Source organism: Pipistrellus hanaki (assembly GCF_964339955.1).
Source record: "Pipistrellus hanaki genome assembly, chromosome: 13".
In the NCBI taxonomy this organism is placed as follows: Eukaryota; Metazoa; Chordata; class Mammalia; order Chiroptera; family Vespertilionidae; genus Pipistrellus; species Pipistrellus hanaki.
In genome coordinates, this window is record NC_140515.1 from 46,233,946 (window position 1) to 46,256,202 (window position 22,257).

General features: G+C 36.6%; 1 protein-coding gene across 1 annotated transcript in view; it reads left to right on the forward strand.

Annotated features, from left to right (window-relative positions):
• The window catches only part of ZCWPW2 (zinc finger CW-type and PWWP domain containing 2), a 66,443-nt gene that overhangs the window by 43,342 nt on the left and 844 nt on the right, over positions 1-22,257 (forward strand). Inside the window, exons 7-9 of the mRNA XM_084902511.1 lie at positions 2,717-2,775; positions 4,093-4,163; positions 18,651-18,763. Of these exons, the coding sequence (XP_084758637.1) occupies positions 2,717-2,775; positions 4,093-4,163; positions 18,651-18,763 (243 nt within the window). The remainder of the gene's footprint in view (positions 1-2,716; positions 2,776-4,092; positions 4,164-18,650; positions 18,764-22,257) is intronic.

The window sequence follows — 22,257 nt, forward strand, 5'->3', positions numbered from 1 at the left end:
CTCGTGGTGGACGCTCGGGCCTTGGACCAACCAGAGCGCAGGCAGTGCCACATCCCAGGTCAAGGACACAGGCAGACAGTATCACGTCCCTGGCCAGCGATGCAGGCAGGCAGCTTCACCTCAGCACTGGGTAGGATGTTAGTGCTGGTCATGCCCATTGACTGGTTGTAACTTAGATACCATAATGGACAAATTAGCATATTACCTCTTTATTTATATATATATATATATATATATATATATATATATATATATATATATATATATATATATATCTCCAGTCCTGGAAAAATATTTGAATTACTCCTTGAGATTGAAGTTCACAAAAAGAAGAACAATTACTTAGTTTTCAGCCTCATGAGTGTTTCATACAACATCCCTGGAATGATTATTAAGTTATTTGTTTAATAATACTTTGAGGAATTATTAAATTCAGTTTTCATTTCATAGTTAATGCTTTTGAATGTGTAATGTGAAATTCACTCTACTAAATGCTAAACATATAGTAAATTAAAAAAATAATTCTTACCTTTGTAGTTTAGATGCTTGATTCAAAATTAGTAAAATCAAGATAAGTAAAACTGAAAGAATTCAACACAGCAGGCTAAGAAATTCTCACTTTAGTAAGTTGAAATGAAAAGAGAAAAGGCGCTAACAAATATATTGAGGTGAAAGTTGCACTGAGCTGTCTCAGAAGCTGAGGCTAAATGGAATGAATTTGTTAAATGCCTAAGTCACCAACAATGGCAGTACAGAATGGACAGTAAAATCAACTCCATTTTTCCCCCTTTATGCTGATATCCCTTTATCCTATCTTTCTCCCAACAATTATTAATTTATTCCACATACACTTCATGTGCACCTACAGTATGCAAGGTGCAACATGGAGACAACATGTATTACCCAGAGAGAACGTAAGTCTTGTATACAAATAATTAAAATGTGAGAGTATATCCTGACATAGATCATAACTTTTATCACAGGAGGGTCCATGGGAGAATGTGAGTTCTTCTATATTTATGATTTGGTTACAAATTTATTCAGCTATATTTTGGGTTTTGACTTCTTATTTCCTTTATTATTTTATTGCATTTTAGTCTATGAATATGGTCTGTAAGATAGAAATTATTATTTTTGAGACTTCCATTGTGACTCAATAAGTGGTCAAATTTGCAAATGTCTTAGGCTTGAAAACAATATGTTTTCTGTAATTACTCAGTGCCAGGTTTAATATGTGTTTATTAGATTAAATTTATTATTTGTTTTGTTGAATTATCCTATTTCTTCACTAATTTGTGTTTGCTTTATAATTTTTATGAGAAGTAAATTAAAATATTTTAACTGTAGATTCATCAGTTTCTACTTTTGTTTTGCTTTGTATATTTTAAGGATAAGATTTTAGGAACATACAGGTTCAGGACTATTATACTTTCTGGGTGGATTTTTTTTTAACATTGAGTAATAACTGTTTCATCCCTGATAATGGTTTTTGACTTAAAATCCGATTTTTTTCTAACAGCAATATTGCTACATTGGGTTCCTTCTATTAATAGTTATCGATATAGTATATTCTATCTCCTTTCAATTTTTCTATCACTATTTTTTTTTATAATTATACCTTTGTTGAGATATAATTTATTCACTCTTACAGTTCATTGAATTTTAGTATAGGTACAGTTGGGCAACCAATACCACTATCTAATTTTAGAACATGTTTTCATTATCCCAGAAGGAAACCACATATTCATTAACAGTCATTGCCCATTTCTCTCCTCTCCAGAGTCCCTGGCAACTACTAATCTACTTCTGTCTTTATGGTTATGCCTTTTCTGGATATGTCAGATAAATGTAACAGACATGTGGCCTTTTGTTTCTGACATTTCTGACTTTTCACTTAGCATAATGTTTCAAGATTCATCCATATTCTCGTATGTGTCTTTACTTCTTATTTTTAAAGACTGAATAATATTCCGTTGTATGGCTATACCATATATTATCTATCTACTGATGAGCATTTGGGCTGTTTCTACTTTCTGGCTATTATCAGTAATGATGTTAAGAATGTACATGTACAATTTTTGTGTGGACATATATTTTTATTTCTCTTGGGTGTATACCTCGCAGTGGGATTGCTAGATCATAGGGTAACTTTACATTTAGCATTTGAGGAATTGTCAAACTGTGTTCCAAAGTGGCCTTACCATTTCACATTCTCAACAATGTATGAAGGTTCTAGTTTCCCCACATTCTTCATTGTATCTTTGCTGAATCTTTAAAACCACAGTCCCAAGTTCTTTGTGCCCTATCCTGGTGCAAATTCCTTGTGGCCCTCACCATGCTAATTCCCACCTATATGGTGTTGTATTCCTCATGTTTCTGGCACATACATATTTCTTTTCCTTTCTTTAATGGTCATATATGAATTAAGACTTAAAAAGTTGTTTTACTTAGTATTTTTATGTGTATGTGAAGGTGACAATCCTGGATGCAGGGCATAGTATTCATCTGAATCATCCCACCATTCCTGGAAGTTGAGCAGATCAGTGCAATTGCAGGGACTGTGAAGTGTTTGACTTAGAGTGTTGGGTGTTGTTCAGAGCTCTGGTCCAGAGCTCTGGGCTAAATTACTGGGCCCATATAGGATCCACTATTTTACTGAGCTCATCCAGTCCCATATGAATTATCTCATCTTTTTTGTTGTTGTTGTTATTTACAGTTGCCAGTTTCCAAAAATAATACTGAAACAAAAAAGCCCAAATTCAGAAAAAGAAAAAGGTATGTTTTTTTCATTAAAAAGTATTATAATAAAATTGAAATATATATTGGGTCTACTTATTATATGGCATTTTCCCCTGGCTCTTGATTCTGTTTCTCTCAGGAGACAATTGTTTAAAATTTTCTAAAAGATTTAATAAAATGATGAGTAGTAGTTTTAAAAGTATGGAGAAAGTTTGATGTTTATACAAACATGTTGAACCAGGACTTTAAAAGATTAATATCATGAGAGCAACTAGATGAGAAGCAGGTTTTCAGTTTAAATAGGTAATGGAAACCAGAAACAGGTCTTTATAATGAACTAATAAGTACTGATGACAGATTTTAGTGTTTATCATTGAATAAGCCATGGTTTGTTTATTTATTTATTTTTAATGAATGGAAATCAGTACTGTATTAAAGAGAGTCCTACTCAAAGACTAATTCTGATAGTTCTTTTTCAGAAAATGAATAAACTTTTTAAAATGACTTTAGCTGCCTTATCTCATTTATATTTTCCAGTAACACCATCAAAATAGGTAGGGGGAGTACCACAGTCATCTTCATTTAAAAAAGGTGAAGAACTTGTGGCTTAGAGAAGCTAAATGGCTTTCTCAAGATCTTATGGTTAGAGAAAATGTGTTTGGACAAATGTTTTCTGACTCTTAATCAACAACACCATGTAGTGGAATAGCATGGATTTTGCAGTCAGACAGAATTTAGAGTGTCATGCTCAACCACTTACCTGTGTTGTCAAGTTGTTCAACTTCTCAGAGCCTCGGTTTCTTTACACAATGGGAGTGACAATTACTTAGTACGTTTCTGGGGGAAGGATTACATGAAAAAGCCTATGTAAGGTGCTTGGTAGATTATTAGTGCTTTTCACCTAGAGAGAGACCAAATCAATACTATTCCCCTTTGGTTTTTCACTGTATCATACTGTCTTACAGTATAAAACAATGAAGAGTATTTTAAGGTAAATATATACTCACTAAAGGCCCAGTGTACAAATTTGTGCCCGAGTGGGGTCCCTTGGCATGGCTGGTGATCAGGGCCAATTGGGGCTGGCCAGCCTTGTGGAGGGACCCTAAGTGGCAGAGGGAAGGGACTGCAGGAGGTTGGCTGTGGGAGTGCACTGGCCACCAGGGGGCAGCTCCTGCATTGAGCATCTGCCCCCTAGTGGTCAGTGCACATCATAGCTATTGTTGGTTGTCCAGTCATAATGGTCACTTAGGCTTTTATATATAGATAATTTATTGTTACCAATGTATATCCATGAATGATTTAAATATACATGACTGATTATTTCAAACTAACTATGTCACATTTTTTTTCTAGGAAAGCTAGTATTTTAAAATGCTGTTTTGAAAATGTTTGTTCAGATGATGCCTTATCAAAGGAAAATATGGGTATGTGAAGGCCTGTCCTGCTTTTAGCTCTTTTACTTCTATTTAATTCTACCAAATATTGTTGTAGTCCTTTGAAGAAAAATAATGTACATATATACATGTCTGCGAAACATTAGTGGGTTATCTTGGGTATTGATTTATATTCTAGGGCTTTTCAATTGTCTTTACATTTGTATTCTTTTTAATTAAATGTTCTCTGTTTTTAGCATGTACCATCTTCTTTTGGAATCTCTGCAAGCACTTCTTTTTGGACCATCTTTCCTATTAGTCTCCTGCTCCAGATTTGCTGTTCCTTTATGAAGCTGTTCTCTACCAATTGTCACCCCCTCAAACACACCTCAGAGATTAGGAGGAGAGCTAATTATGTGCAGCAACTCTACCTCTCCAACTATCAGTTTCTTTCTCTGTAATCAAGAGATGCAGTGAAAGCTGGCTTATCCAACATGGAGAGGACTGTTTCTGGAAATAATTGAAAAAAATAAATAAAGTACCAGCAGTTGTGGGAAAAAATATCAGCAACAATACATTTCAATCCAGACCCTCTCCATTCCAAATGGAGTGGAGTGCCAAAGGGAGAGAAGGAAGAAAAGTGGCAGCCTGGGGCTCCCAGCCGAATAGCCGCTGGTATTAGAACACAGTAGGTGAATGTGGAATGTAGGGAGAAGGTTTTAATTTCAAAAGTGCTTTATCCTTTGTACTTTTTTGTGTCTTGAAAAGCAGGCAAATGCTTATTTGCAAGATGGAACTTAGGCAGCCTTACAGAGGTTTCAAAGCACAGTAACCCCCCAGAAGTTATTCATGCTGCTCTCCCTTTCGCTTGTAGCCACGACCAGAACCCTATGGCACCGTGTTTCCATTAGCTAAATAGTCACTTATTTATAGTCTCATTGAAAGAAAGAAAAACAGGCAGAGAAAGGTTGGGATAGTTATTACTACTTTTAATCCTTTATTCTTTTCCTAAACTACTATAAAATACTATTCTTTCTATCTCTTCTCTAAATTAAAAGGCTGCTTCTTTCCTTTTAATTTAGGTGCCCCTTTGGGCTATTTTGTCCCTTTGTCTCACAAGATCAGTTCAAATATTCCTGTAGCTTATCCCTGCCTGAATGCCCACTAGGAAGCCCTGGCACTGCAGCTGAGGGCACCATCACAGGGATCCTTCTACCCTCCAACTTGCAAGGGGTACTGCATAAGAAACCCAGTGCCATCGGGAGCCCATTGACAGGAAGTGATTCTTCTGTGTAAACGAGTGAATTCATCTAAGGACTTATCCATGGGAAGGGAAGCCTTTTTAGAGGTCTCACATTCTGTGTGGCTTTAAAAGCCTCAATGTTAATTGTTAAAATAGCCCAATCTGTGTTTTACTTCCTCCATCTCATTTGAAAATCTGAAGAGCAGAAACATCTAGCCTACTTTTTTCTTTGCAAGACCTGTCTGCATATTGAGAGAGTAATTATTTAACAGAAGTCTAGTCCTCTTCAGATATTTTACCTGCTACCTATATTTCTATGGATCCCCAAATGCAAGCCTTCAATATCTCACATTTATTCTTAAGGCAGAATCAACCCTAGATCAAGTAATATAGGAAATTTATATCATCTTCTTCTGGAATCTCTGCAAGCCTTATTTTTTGGACTAGCTTTCCTATTGGTCTTCTGATCCAGATTTGCTGTTCTTTTATGAAGTTACTAAAGGCCCAGTGCATGAATTTGTGCATGGGTGGGGTCTGGCTGGCCTGGCCCCAATGGACTGGATTGGGACCAGGCCTATCAGGAGGAGAAGAGATTGGGAGGTTGGCTAGCAGGCTCACCCTGATTAGGGCCAGATCAGGGCAAGGCTGGCTGGGGGGAGGGGCCGCATGAGATTGGCTGGTGGTGTGCCCCCCACTTTGGGTGGGTTCGCTAGCAGCAGTGGGTGTCATAGCTACTGATCATTCTGGTCCTTATGGCGTTCCAGTCACTGTTTTTTTTAAATATATTTTATTGATTTTATACAGAGAGGAAGGGAGAGAGATAGAGAGTTAGAAACATCGATGAGAGAGAGTCATCAGTCAGCTGCCTCTTGCACACCCCCTACTGGGGATATGCCCGCAACCAAGGCACATGCCCTTGACAGGAATCGAACCCGGGACCCTTCAGTCCCCAAGCCGACGCTTTATCCATTGAACCAAACCGGTCCCAGCCCATCACTGGTATTGTCACTCTCACACACACTAGAGATCAGGAGGAGAACTAATTAAGTGCAGCTACTTTACCTCTCCAACTACCAGTTTCTTCCTCTGTAATCAAGAGATGCAGTGAAAGCCAGCTTATCCAAAATGGAGAGGACTGTTTCTGGAAATAAAGTAATTTTTGTGAGGCAAAAGGACAGAATAGTTGAGAAAAAGTTGAGTAATCATTAAATAATTTAAACTGTATACCCACCACTATGTAAAGATTTAATCTAAAATATAACTATTTGTGGAACATGTCTGTATTTTTTGGAAAATTAATACCAGGAATATCATGAATTATACAGGGGGGGGGGCAAAAATTAGGTTTGCAGTTGTGAGTATGTGAAACAAAGTTTATTCTTGTATTGTTATTAATTATTATATTATTTTTCATATGAGCAACTATAAACCTATTTTTGCCCCAACCTCTATTTGTTTTATCCCTATAATTCATTTCCCCCAGTGTTTAGGGATAAGAAAATGCATCTATGATGATGAAATATAAATAGCAATAATAATAGCAATGAAGGGGGCGGAGCTTGAAGATGGCGACCGAACAGTCGGACTTGTTCTGACTCTGGTCCCAGAACAGATAAAAGTAACATCTGAGTCGCTCAGGGAGGGTTGATTGGCAGCTGAGGGGCAGCAGAGGTTTCAAGGAAGCTAGGCAGCGATCCGCTGGACAGGATTTCCAGCCGGTGGCCAACACAGCCACAGCGGCGGCCGCGGCGGCTGCGGCGGCGGCAGAAGCAGCGGCGGCGGCGCTGTGAGAAAGGAGTGGCTTCTCTGAGGCCGGGAAAGCCCACAGCGGAGAGGTCCATCCAGTAGCTGAGACGCCCGAGTTGGCGCTGGCGTGTGGATTCAAAGGAGTTCTTCGGTCACCCACGGAAAGGTCAGAATTTGCGAGGAAAGCCTGAGAGATCGCGGTCCCGCGGTGCCGGCAGCCACAGTAGCCGGGGAGTTCCGGCCCTGCCTCCATGCAGCGCCCGCAAAGCTGAGCCCTAAGAAGGCTGCAGCGACATCTAGTGCTGGGTTTGGCATAAGCTTCCCCAGAAGCGGGAATTTTTTTTTTTTTTTTTTTTTTTTTTTTTTTTTTTTTTTTTTTTTTTTTTTTTTAAAGCCAGGGGACACGGGACAGAGTGCTAAGAATCGCGGCTGTCCCGCCAAGGGCGGAACATCTGGACACCTCGGCGCCTGATCCCCTTCACCCCCTAGCTTCGGAATACTAGGGAAGATCAGCCTAGTTGGGCATATCCGGGGAATTTGCAGGGAGAAAGTGCCTCCCTGGAAACAAGGGATCGGAGCCAGAAGAGATAGTCTGGGAGCCAGCTGGCACCCTGCCAGCTAGAGCCATAGAGAAAGAAGGCCGGAGCAACCAAAAAGACTGGGAGGTCAAACCGGAAACACTGACACCTAAGAGCTGAATTACAAACTGCCCTTCTTTTTTTTTTTTTTTCTTTTTTTTTCCTTTCTTTTCTTTTGTCTTTTAATTAATCAAAAATAAATGGACACAAATATCTAAGATATAGTCTACTAAAAATTAAGGATTACCTTACAAAACTGAGGTGCAGTGGAAAGCTGGGAACTGCAAGACTGTCTGGTCCGAGAATCAGAAGTGCCAAATACATTAACTGAGGAAGTGAGTGACCAGTACTGGTCATTTTTATGCTAATTTTGCTATACTTTACTTTATTTTCATTTTTTACATCTTTTATTTAATTTTCATTTTTCATATCTTTTACTTAAGAAACAATTTTTTTTCTTTTTTCCTTACTTGATTTTACCTTTTCAATTACTACATTTTTCAATCTCTATCACTATTACTACTGCTATTTTGCAATTTTTTAAAAAAAAAAATTTTATTTATTTTTTTTTTCTTTCTTTCTTTTCTTTTTTTTTCTCTCTCTAGTACCATTTTATTTTTTCTTTATTTTACATTGGGAGTAACTTTCATTCTATTTTAATCTCTACTATAGCATCATTCAACCCTATCTCAACTCAACCTTTACACTATCACTCTCTTACCAAACTTTACCCTTTAGTCTACAGTTTATCCTATCCCTTTCCGGCTTTAGTTTTTCCTCTATTCTCTCTCTATACCCCCTGCTAAAGCTCTCACTATACTTATAGACCTAAGTTCCAACCCCTGATCCAAGTGTATAAATACCAATCTCTGCACTATATTAACTAGTTAAAAAAAAAAAAAAAAAATCCATTCTCCCCTCTATCCTTTTCGCATTGTATGTGTGAAGGTTGATTATTGTGAATTTTTATGCCTTTTAGTGAAATTGTTATGCTTATTCCTGTATTGTTATTGTTGCTTTGTATTTTTTTTTAAATCCTCTGTTTTTGTTTGTTTATTTTACTTCTGTATATCATAGCCTTACTTAATAATAGTGGATATTGTAGTTTGTATTAATCTCCAAGTATTGTTACTGGCATTGGCTGGGGCCAGAGGTTTTTCTATGGCAATTTTCTCCATATATATATAGTTTGTTTCCCATTTCTCTTTTAGTTTGCTTCTTCTCTCTCTTTCTCTCTCTCTCTCTCTCCCTCTTCTTTTTTTCCCTGTTTTCCAACTTCATTTTGTCATTACTTTTTTCTTCTTCTTCTTTTTCTATCTCTTTATCCCTCTTTTTTTTTTAATTTACTTAATTTTTTTTTTAATTTTAATTTTATTTTTTTTTAATTTTTCTTTATTTTATTTTTACCTTTATTCCTTCTCTCCTATCCCCTAAGTTGCCTTTCTCTAGTGGTCACCTTTATTAGAGGTTATTAATATTGTAAATACATTCCTGTTAAGTGCCGCTTGTGTTGTACCTGGTAGTGTTGTATTTTGTACCTCAAAATCAACGCAGGAGAAGGAATACCACATAACCAGACATCCTGAAAAGAGAGGCCATGGGGAGACAAAAACATAGTCCGCACTTGAAAGAAAAGCAGGCATCACCAGAAAAGGAAGTAAACGAGCCAGAGGTAAGCAGCCTGCCAGAGCAAGAATTCAGAGTAATGATCATAGCATGGCTAAAAAGAATGGAAGAGAAATTTGACAAAAGCCAAGAAGAAATGAGAAAGAACCATGAGGAAATGAAGGAGAGCCATGAGGAACTGAAGAAGAACCAAGAAGAAATGAAAAGTGACATCGCTACCATGAAGAACTCAATAGAAAGCATCAAGAGTAGACTAGATGAAGCAGAGGACCGCATCAGTGAGCTAGAAGATAAGATGGAAAAAAATACCCAAGTAGAGCAACTTCTAGAAAAAAAGATTAAAAAGCAGGAGGAGAGCCTACGGGAGCTTTGGGACAAAACAAAACAAAATAATATTCGAATAATAGGGGTTCCAGAAGGAAAGGAAACTGAGGTAGACATGGAAAAAGTATTTCAAGAAATAATGACAGAAAACTTTCCTGAAATAGAAAAGAAAAAACCCACACAAATCCAAGATGCCCGCAGAGTCCCAAGCAAAATGAATCCCAGAAGACAGACTCCAAGGCACATTATAATTAAATTGGCAAACAACAACGACAAAGTAAGAATCTTAAAAGCAGCCAGAGAGAGACAGAAAGTTACATACAAAGGAACCCCCATCAGACTAGCAACTGATTTCTCAACAGAAACTTATCAGGCCAGAAGGGAATGGGATGAAATATACAAAGTCATGCAAAGGAAGGGTCTGAATCCAAGAATACTGTACCCAGCAAGGCTATCAATCAAAATTGAAGGGGAAATCAGGAGCTTCACAGACAAAAAAAGACTGAAGGAATTTATCTCCACCAAACCAGCAATGCAAGAAATGCTAAAGGGTCTACTGTAAAAATAAAGAAATAAGAAGTGAAGAAGGAACACGGGTATAGAATAAAAATGGCGTCAAATGAGTACCTATCAATAATAACCTTAAATGTAAATGGATTAAATGCTCCAATCAAAAGACATAGGGTAACAGATTGGATAAGAAAACAAGACCCATACATCTGTTGTCTACAAGAAACCCACCTCAGAAAAAGAGATGCACACAGACTGAGGGTGAAGGGATGGAAAAAAGTTTTCCAGGCAAATGGAAATGAAAAAAAAGCTGGGGTAGCAATACTTATATCTGACAAATTAGATCTCAGAGTGAAGGACATAACAAGAGATAATGAAGGCCACTTCATAATACTAAAGGGAACAATCCAACAAGAAGAAATAACCCTGGTAAATATATATGCACCCAATACAGGAGCAACCAAATACATTAAAAAACTGCTAGAGGACATTAAGGGAGAGATTAATAGCAATACAATCATAGTAGGAGATTTTAATACCCCACTGTCACCCTTCGACAAATCATCTAAACAAAAAATCAGCAAAGAAATATCAATCCTAAATGACTCACTAGACCAGATGGAATTAATTGACATCTTCAGGACACTCCACCCCAAAGCCACAGAATATACATTCTTCTCAAGTGCACATGGGACATTCTCAAAGATAGACCACATTTTGGGACATAGGCAAAGTCTCTTCAAATTCAAGAAGATAGAAATCATATCAAGTATCTTCTCAGACCATAATGGCATAAAACTGGAAATTAACTACAATAAAAATAATCCAAAGAAATCAAACACATGGAGACTAAACAGCTTGCTATTAAACAAGGACTGGGTTACCAGAGAAATCAAGGAAGAAATTAAAAACATCCTGGAAACAAATGACAATGAAAGCACAACAATCCAAAATCTTTGGGACACAGCAAAAGCAGTTTTGAGAGGGAAGTTCATATCCTTACAAGCCTATTGCAAAAAACTAGAAAAAATAGTAACAGATGAGCTAACTCTACAACTCAAAGAGTTAGAAAAGGAGCAACAAGAAAAACCCAGTGTAAGCAGAAGGAAGGAAATAACAAAAATCAGAGCAGAGATAAACGACATAGAGACCAAAAAAACAATACATAAGATCAACAAAACCAAGAGCTGGTTCTTTGAAAGAATAAACAAGATAGATGGACCTCTAGCCAGGCTAACCAAGAAACAAAGAGAGAGGACCCAAATAAACAAAATCAGAAATGAAAGAGGTGAAATAACAACAGACCCCACCGAAATACAACGGATTGTTACAAAATACTACGAACAACTCTATTCCAACAAACTGAACAACCTGGAGGAAATGGACATATTCCTAGAAAAATACAAACTTCCAAAACTCAATCAGGAAGAATCTAAAAATCTCAATAGACCAGTGACTTGGGAAGAAATTGAAACAGTCATCAAAAAGCTTCCAGCAAACAAAAGCCCAGGGCCAGATGGCTTCACAGGAGAGTTTTACCAAACATTCAAGGAAGAACTAAAACCTATCCTCCTCAGACTATTCCAAAAAATTCAAGAGGAAGGAACACTTCCAAACTCCTTCTATGAAGCCAGCATCACCCTAATACCAAAACCCGATAAAGACAACTCAATGAAAGAGAATTACAGGCCAATATCCCTCATGAACATAGATGCCAAAATCCTCAACAAAATTCTAGCAAATCGGCTCCAGCAGAGCATCACAAAGATCATACACCATGACCAAGTAGGATTTATACCAGGAATGCAAGGTTGGTACAATATCCGCAAATCAATAAACGTGATACATCACATAAACAAGTTGAAAGATAAAAATCATATAGTCATATCAATTGATGCAGAAAAAGCATTTGATAAAATCCAACACCCTTTCCTGATAAAAACTCTTAACAAGGTGGGAGTACAAGGATCATACCTCAACGTAATAAAAGCTATATATGATAAACCCACAGCAAACATCATACTCAATGGGCAAAAACTAAAACCATTCCCTCTAAGAACAGGAACAAGACAGGGATGCCCACTATCGCCACTCCTCTTTGACATAGTACTGGAAGTACTAGCCATTGCAATTAGACAAGAGGAGGAAATAAAAGGCATCCAAATTGGAAAAGAAGAAGTAAAGTTATCCTTATTTGCAGACGACATGATATTGTATATAAAAAACCCAAAAGACTCCATTAAAAAACTAATTGGCTTAATAAATGAATTTGGCAATGTAGCAGGATACAAAATTAACACCAAGAAATCTATGGCATTTCTATACACCAACAGTGAGTTTATAGAAACAGAGACTAAAAAAGCAATTCCATTTACGATCGCACCAAAAAAATTAAGATACCTAGGAATAAACTTAACTAAGGAAGTAAAGGACCTATTTGCGGAAAACTACACGACACTGAAAAAAGAAATAGAGGAAGATGTAAACAGATGGAAGAACATACCATGTTCATGGATTGGTAGAATCAACATCATCAAAATGTCCATACTTCCTAAAGCAATCTATAAGTTCAATGCACTCCCCATTAAAATACCAACGGCATATTTCACTGACCTAGAAAGAACTCTCCAAAAGTTCATTTGGAACAATAAAAGACCCCGAATAGCCACAGCAATCCTGAGAAAGAAGAGTAAAGTAGGAGGTATCTCAATACCAGACTTCAAACTGTATTACAAAGCCACTGTTCTCAAAACAGCCTGGTACTGGCACAAAAACAGACATATAGATCAATGGAATCAAATTGAGAACCCAGATATCAACCCAAATCACTATGCTCAATTAATATTTGACAAAGGAGGCACTAATATACAATGGAGTCAAGACAGTCTCTTCAATAAATGGTGTTGGGAAAATTGGACAGATACATGCAAAAGAATGAAACTAGATCACCAACTTACACCATACACAAAAATAAACTCAAAATGGATACAGGACTTAAACATCAGACGGGAAACCATAAAAATACTTGAAGCATCCACAGGCAACAAAATCTCAGACGTATGCCAAAAAAACTTCTTCACTGATACTACCCCTAGTGCAATGGAAGCTAAAGAGAAAATAAACAAATGGGACTACATCAAAATAAAAAGCTTTTTTACAGCAAAAGAAACCATCAACAAAACAACAAGAAAGCCCACTGTGTGGGAGAACATATTTGCAAATGTTACCACTGATAAAGGTTTAATCTCCAACATCTACAAACAGCTTATACAACTAAATAAAAGGAAGATGAATGATCCAATTAAAAAATGGGCAATGGACCTAAATAGAATATTTTCAAAAGAAGACAGAAGGAAGGCCAAAAAGCACATGAAAACATGCTCAAAGTCACTAATTATCCGAGAGATGCAAATCAAAACAACAATGCGGTACCATCTCACACCTGTCAGAATGGCCAACATCAACAAATCAACAAACGACAAGTGTTGGCGAGGTTGCGGAGAAAAAGGAACCCTCGCGCACTGCTGGTGGGAATGTAGACTGGTGCAACCACTGTGGAGAACAGTGTGGAGTTTCCTCAAAAAACTGAAAATGGAACTCCCATTTGACCCAGTAATCCCACTTCTAGGAATATATCCCAAGAAACTTGAAACACCAATCAGAAAGGATATATGCACCCCTATGTTCATAGCAGCACAATCTACAATAGCCAGAATTTGGAAACAGCCTAAGTGTCCGTCAGCAGATGATTGGATCCAAAAACTATGGTACATCTACACAATGGAATACTATGCTGCCATAAAAAAGAAGGATTTCTCATCATTTGCAGCATCCTGGATGGAATTGGAGAACATCATGCTGAGTGAAATAAGCCAATCAATGAAAGAGAAACACCACATGACCTCACTCATTTGTGGATAATAAAGAACATTATAAACTGGTGAACCATAAGATAGATATAGAGACAGTATATCAACAAGTAGACTGTCAAGTTACAGTGGGGACGGGAGGAAGATCTGGGGGAGATAATAGATCAACCGAAGGACTTGTATACATGCATATAAGTGCAACCAATGGACACAAAACTCTGGGGAGGGAGGGGATGTGTGGGAGGGAGGGAGGGGGTAAAAAAAAAAATCAATAAAATATATTAAAAAAATAAATAAATAAAATAAAATAAAATAAAAAAAAAAAAAAAAAAAAAAAAAATAATAGCAATGAAAACCAATTCTTACAACAATTTCTATATATCCTCACTCTTTTAATTATTTTATGAATTAGTTAACCCCTGTATGAGGTTGATAAAGTAGATATTATACCTCCCATTTTATTGATGAGAAAACTGAGGTACTTAAGAGGTTTTATGACTTTTCTAAGGTCACATTTTTTCTTAAAATTAATCAAAGTGTGAAGCTATTTCTTTGGTTGCTTTAAGTACCAGGAACCTTAAAGCTATTTTTTTTTAAATGTACACCACTGGTATAACTACTGGTCTAAGCATTTTAAAATGTAATTATTGCCATTAGTATCCCCTTTGATGAATTGATTTTTATTTCTTTTAATATTTTAGTTTTTATCATTTTTCAAATTATAGCACTATTTTCTGTTGGTAAATAGCTCCTTTCTTTTCAGTGAATAGTCAGTCTATAAAAGTTTGATTTAAAAAGATATTGACATATTAATAATTCTCAGGAAAACTAATAATCTATTAGCATTCATTATTAAATTAACAAATGATGTATTCATAATCAACTTGGGACATGTAAGCATGGAAGGGGATGGTTAATATAGAAAAGGCCTGAATCGTGGGGTGAGTCCTATCAAGAGCATGAAGAGCTTGGAGCTTGGGTCTGGGAGGTAGAAGGGGTGACAAGGAGAGAGGTGATATCTTACTACTCAAGACAAATCTTACCTCTTGGTAAGATGTGATTGGTCTTCATTCTCCTTGTACAAAGCCTTGTGCTTCCAATTTCTGTTTGTGTCCTCAGGAAGGATGCTGTCTTCTCCATTACATTTCACCCTGTATTTTACTCATCTCTATATTCATTATAAGCAGACAAAGGAGTGTTTGTGGTTACTCAAAATCCAAACAAAACCTAGTTTTCTAAAGAATGCCTTCTAAACGTCCTTATTGAAACGTCCCTGCAAATTTATTTAATATGATATTTTTTAGTGCCAGCTTTGGGGTGACCCAACCAGTAGCCTCTTTACATAGGAAGGAAACGGCTTCTTTAAACATTTAATAGAGAAGTAGAGTTGAAAGAAAACTCCATAAATATGCATTTGAAAGCTTTGAAAATAGTGACTGATTTATTAAGACAAACAGCATTTCTCATTGGGAATGGAAAAACAATTTGATTTATTTTACAAAACTTCATTTTTAAAAGCCAGATATAGACTTCAGCATGAGATTTCTTTTTCACTTTCTCTGAGTGATGGCGCAGCTGAAATGCTATCATTTTACTTTGAACAACAAATTCAAAGAAGTCAGGGAAACTACAGGATAATCAGTATTGATAGAAGATGATTGTTCACACAATCAGCAAAGGCATTTATTCTGTCTCTATCTTTGGAAGCTATCATTGACCAATTTTGATAACCTAGTTTGTAGATTACAGTAACTGCTCTTTCTTGAGAATTATTTTTGAACTCTATCAGTTCACAAAATAGGAATACCTATTTAGAAAAGCAAAGCTCCCGTGGCTCTGGAAACAGGATTTGACATCCATCAAGTTGGTATTATGGACCTTGGTTGATTTATGAAGTCATCCATTACTTTATCTACCCTTGTTCAAAAAGCAGTGTACATATTTTTCCAGATCACTTGAAAACAGAGCCTACAATGCCATTCAGCACCGATGTTCATTATCATAAATTGATTGTATTTTAGCATAGCTTTAGAAATATAAAGATGTTTTTGTGCCATTCCTTTATAGTATAGCTCAAAAATCCATCTTCTCAACCATGCATTAAATGTCAATGTCAATAGCCATAGACTCAGAAGCAGGAAAACATAACGCCTATGAGTAGCGCTGGAGAATCAGTGTAAAGTAGCCACAAGTAGAGGTCTATTAAGTAACAAGTTACTAAGTGAAAAGTTTGTCATATATAGAGGTCAATTTCATTATCAAAATTGCTTCAGCAAAAATGTACATTCCTCTAGAAAATTCTGGACATAGGATAGCTTTCATATTTTTAGATAAACTCTCCAGGTGATTCTTATGTCCACCAAACTTTGAATACCGTCATTCTAGAATGTGATAGTTCAGATTTCATGTTCTTAGGCTCTAGCAGTTACCATAGAACACATCTATGTGGATGAAACTAACATATCAATTCCAGTTTTTGCTTGTTTTATTTTTGAACATAGGAACTGGCACTAAAGTGTGGAATGGCATATCAGAATGCTGTTTTCAAGCTGTTTTGAGAAACCTAAGATTGGTTGTGAAGATATGAGAACCAGAAAGTCTTATTGGTCTAGACCTATTCTCTTGAGTCCCTGGCCCTTAGTAGGCACAGAATAAATATTTGTTGATTTAATATAAAAAAAATGGGGCAAACAATAAATATTGATGGAAAAATTTCTGTTGTAGACAAAATTACAATGTGCCTTGGCTGGTGTAGCTCAGTTGGTTGAGCGTCATCCCATGCAATGAAAGGTAGCCTGTTCGATTCCTGCTCAGGGTGTATGCCCAGGTTGTGGGCTCAATCTCTGGTAAGGGGGCATTGAGAAGGCAGCTGATCGATGTTTTCTTTCACATTGATGTTTCTCTCTCTCTGTCTCTTTCTTTCCCCCCCCCCCTCCTGTTCTCCTCTCTAAAAAAATAAAATAATTAAAAATTGGAATGTGAAAAATATAAACTAAAATTGTTTTTTCAGTACTCCAGGGACAACCAGGGAAGGATAAATATTATCTATTTAATAATCTCCCATGACCTTATTCAGCACCATTATTTAATAAACAATGTTTTAGCAGAATTTTAAAATTTCTTTCTTAGAAATAATAGGTAAGAGAAAATTATCAACAAAAATGATAATAAAGTATGGCTTCTTTTGAAATCAGGAAAATGAAACAATGTATAAAACTTTTCACATTATAATTTTTGTTTTTTACCTTACAACATGCTTAGTTTATAAGTCTGTGTGTGTGTGTGTGTGTGTGTGTGTGTGTGCACGTGCACGCACACACTCACGCATGATCGTGCATGAGTGGCTATATAATCTCATGTGGATATGTATTTCACTTTTCCTAAACAGTATTAATAAGAAAAAATTTAAATGCATTCAACAGTTACATTAAAAATTAATGCTGTTGCTGGGAACACCTTGCTTCTGTATTCAATGATAATTTTTTAGCTCTACAGTGTATATCTTGCTGAGTCTATTTTCATGTTCATGAACTTTCAGCTGTTCTATGTAGTGTGATTTGTGGTGGTCTGCCAATGAACGGTGGATAATAGGAGGTGGTATGTCAGATTTTTGTAACCAGAGTGGAAGGTGATGGGATGTGTATTCATGGCCTTTCTCGTTGAATCATGTTGCCTTTGGAAGGACTTCTCAGGTGCTCCATCTGTCTCTTGTTCAGGACAGCAGGCTCCACATGGCTTCCTTTCCTTGATCATTACCTCAACAAGACTCTATAGCAAATGAAATGCTTTTTTATTTAAATCAGAAATTCAGTTGCATATTGCTAATCAGTAATTGAGTCTATAGAGTTATAATAGGTGTTTATTTCTTTGGGGGGTATTTTATCTCAGCAAGTTCAGTGAATTACCAGATTATTTTATTTTATTTTATTTTTTTTGCCAATTTAATATATTCCTGTCACAGTAGCTCACACAAAAGAAACTTTTAAGTGTGTTTTTAAAAAAATATCAGATTAGGCAATTAAGGTGTATTGATATTTGGATTAGAAATAGACGAGCCTGTATCTAGCCTAGCCACTTAATCATATGGCTCACTTTTAAAGAGTAATTTTAATAGCTTATTGCAGAGATTGGTAAACTGTGGCCCTCAGTCCTACTGTTGGCTGCCTGTTTTTGTAAATAAAATTTTATTGGAACATAGCCCCTCTCATTTGTTTGTGTACATGTCTATGGTTTGCACTACAGCAGTTGTGACAGAGACCATCTGGCCCACAAAGCCTGAAATAGAGTCTGGCCTTTCACAGGAAAAGTTTGCTGACCTCTGGTCTATTAATAACATAATTTAGTTTAGTGTCCTTGGCTCCTGATTTTAAAAAAGCACACATTTTAGTGAGCTTTTGTTGTTTTGGGGTACTTAACACATAGCAAAAATGTCATCTACATTTTTCAAGGAATAATTGTAAAATATTCACCTTGAAATCAATAATAATTTTGTATCAAGTAGAGGGCATATGTGAAGTTTATACAAAATATTATTTCTTATCCTGTAACATTTGGAAGATTTCCTCTTTTGTGGTGGCTACGATTATGAATTAGATTGAATTAAGATGTAGCATTTTTTACTATATTAATTATGTTTCTTTAGTTGTATCTGAGACAGAAGTTTTACTAAAAGAACTGGAGCAAATGCTACAGCAAGCTCTAGAACCCACAGCAACACCCGAAGAACGTGGAGAGGAAATAAATACAGGAGAAAAGGTAATATTGATAGTTATAAGTAACAACTTCAAATTCTTTACATGGCAGAGATTGTTCCTGGGTGGACATTTTAAGTACAATATATGGAAAACCTTTCTCACTTCTCAAATTTGAGCCCTTGATTATCATGAGCTGAATGATAAACTAGTAGCCTGTTGAGAAATCAGAATAGATCTGTCAGTCTTTGAAAAAATACCTGACTTTCAGCAGAGGTGCTCTTTTTGTTTCAGATCTTTGAGGTTGGAATTGAAGAGAGATGGTAGGGGCTTGATGCAGTGAAGGGAATGCCACTAAAGAGGCCTCCGCACTGCCAGTCTCCACAATCAGGAGGGGCGCTGGGGTTAGGGCAGCTGGGGAAATCTGCCCTGTCTGTTTCATGCATAGGGATAGCTTCTATAGGGACAGGCTCCATTATTAAAATACTAGATAGAATCTTTTATTGTAATACCTTTCACCATTCATATCTAGACTTGTCCTTTTTTTCCTTTTGGCCAACATGTTGGCCTGAGAAAGGCCACATGTCCTTAACTTTATTTAATTTTATATATGACAACAGAAATTTAAATTGGTTGAGAAACTGCTCAGCACATGAGCTCCATGTATTGTTTCCTGGTTTGTCTTAACTCCCAGGTCATTAATACAGAGCAGCGATGTGGTAGGTCTGAAAAAAATAAGTCATACGGTAGCCACTTCCACAGGCTGCATAGCTGTTCCCTGTGTGATTAGGAAGGAGAATGGCAGCGAGGAGACAAATATCCTTATGGCGTTACTCATTCTCTCATTCAGTCATTTAGGTAGGTAGTGGGTCTGGAGTTGAGAGGACAGTGGTTAGGAGCACTGACTCTAGAATACAGCCTGCGTCCCAGCCCTGGTCCTGCCACTGACAACTTGTGTAATTTGGCAAAGTTGCCTCAGAGGATTGTTTGGAGGTTAAATAAGACAAACTGGGAAAAGTTCTCTGTATAGTGACACCCAAGGTTAGTTGTTACTATAGGTGAGAAATGGCAATGGTGGTCACTAGAGAGGAATGCAAAGATGTCTTTATCTGTTTCCCCACATTCTCACTACTCCTCATTCCCCCCAAAATGAAAATATTGTGAACACACTTCATTGCATGATTTTATTCTGAACTTCAGCAAGAATAAAGAAGATTCTTAAACACCTCCTTTATTGACTTTGAAATCAAGAGAATATAGAATTTACAATTAAGGAGATCAGTGTGTTAAAAGAAAATATGTAAAATTAATGTTAAAAACTCTTAACTGAGTTGAAAAACAAAATGGTTTTCTTAATCAGTTGAAAATGCTATTTTTACATTTAGAGTTCCTTTTTTTCAAAAATTTTGTTTTCTGTATCTCACCTTTTATAGAACAAGACCTATAGATTGGCAATGTATCTTATATTTAACTAGAGACCTGATGCACGAAAATTCGTGCAAGAGTAGGCCTTCCTTCCCCTGGTTGCCCGCACCAGCTTCCCTCCAACATCCAGGACCCAGTCTGGCTTCCCTCAGGCTGCCCGCGGGTACCAGGGACCGAGCTGGCTTCCCTCCAGCCCCAGCTTCGTCAGGAAGGACTTCCAGTCTAATTAGCATATTACCCTTTTATTATAGATTATTGTACATTTTTCTTTAGCAAATGTGCGTTTTGTTTGAGCACCATATGATTCTGTACAATGTGTTTTCAGTCTTTGCAGTTCATCTTTTCAAAAATACAGCCAGGTTGATTTTTATAGAGATGTCCTGGAGCTTTTACAGTCACAGAACTGGCTTCTGTTTTGCCATTATAACTAGTAACTTGATAAAACAGAAAATTACTTCTGATTTTTATTTCTTCAGGTACAACACATCATTTTAATACATCACCAGGCAAGAGCTTGCTTTTTTAGATTCTTGTAATATTATATGCTTTCAAAAGGCATTTAGGAATTGTAAAAATTAACCATTTTAACCCGCTGGCAGGCAGGGGAAGGCCTCCTGCCGACTGGTTTATAAGCCATTCTCCACACTGAGCTTTGTACGTCTGGCATTCACACCAGGCTCAGGGTATTTAGGGCCTTGTTCACTTTTAAGCAAGGAGAATAGCAGTGAAACCAATGATCAAACCTGGAGTACTTTCCACTTTAAACGCAAAGAAGTGACCACCTCAGGGGTTTCTTTTCTTCCTCTCTCCTTTCCTCCCTCCTTCCTTTTTTTCCTTTCTTTCTACTTAAAATGGGAGCTGCATTTTGTTTTTAGGAAAAAGTGGCCTCTTATAAGCTAATCCACCAAAAAGAACCACCTGATAACTTTAAAGTTCTGAGCATGTTCATACTCTGAGCAACTATTGTCTGAGCTATTTTCAAAGTTGTAAATTTGATGATGTTTTCATCATTCACTTCACATATGAGTTTTCAAGTTGATTTCTTGCAAGCATCTATACTAATGGATGAGGGTAGCAACATGAAAACAGCATACATATGGAAAATCAGAATTCATTTCTATTTATCATTGAAATACTTTGAGATTATTTTCCTCAGTGGAGTCACCTTCCTAATTATGTTCTTCTTTAGATGATATTAAAATGGTCGGCATGTCCTAACTTGTCAAGCAGTGGGAAAGGATTCATTTCAGATTTTTATAAAATCTGAGTAATTTACAAATTAGATAATACATTTACAAAGAAAACAATTTACTTAATAATTATTTATATTTTAGTATATTTTTGATATACGAAAATACTTATTTACATTTTTTCCTTGAATTTTCTGGGAAGTTAACTCAAATGAACCTTGTAGTTATAAATCTCCTATGTGTGGGTATGTTTGCATTGTTTTTTACCAGTGTCCTGTCTAAACAAACTTAAGAAAATTATCACTGTTTGTGAGGAATTGCAGATGCTTGTGAGAAGATGACCACAGAAAATAGCTTTAAGTTGTACTTCCTATAATAATTTTAAAAGTAAATAAATATAGAAAACTCAAAGAATTAAAATGATCCAATTTTTTCAAAATTAAAACTAAAAGTGTAGGGTTGGGGAACAGACAAGACCAAGACCTAAGTTTTATATTAACACTAGAGGCCTGGTGCACTAGGGGTGTCCCTCAGCCTGGCCTGCACCCTCTCTAATCTGGAACCCTTTGGGGGATGTCCGGCTGCCGGTTTAGGGGCATTAACTGCAGCCATTAGGAAAATCACACAGAATGTCCTTGACATACTAACAGTGTGGTTTTATGAAGTTGTTTTAATAATAATGGCCGTTCCTTTAAATAATATCTGCTTACATATAATATAGCTAGTACTATGTGAATTCAGAATGTTAATATAAAAAAATCATAGAAGATTATAATGGAAATAACCTTGAATTGTCTAGTCCAAACTTTTATAAATATTGGAATTCTCTTTTCAAAGATTTTGAATGCTTTTTGTCCTAAGAAGCTTAACCAACTTTTGAGGCAACCCATTTTCTGTGAAAGGACTGGGGGATTCTGGCAGGGCTGAGGGGACTGGGTACCGC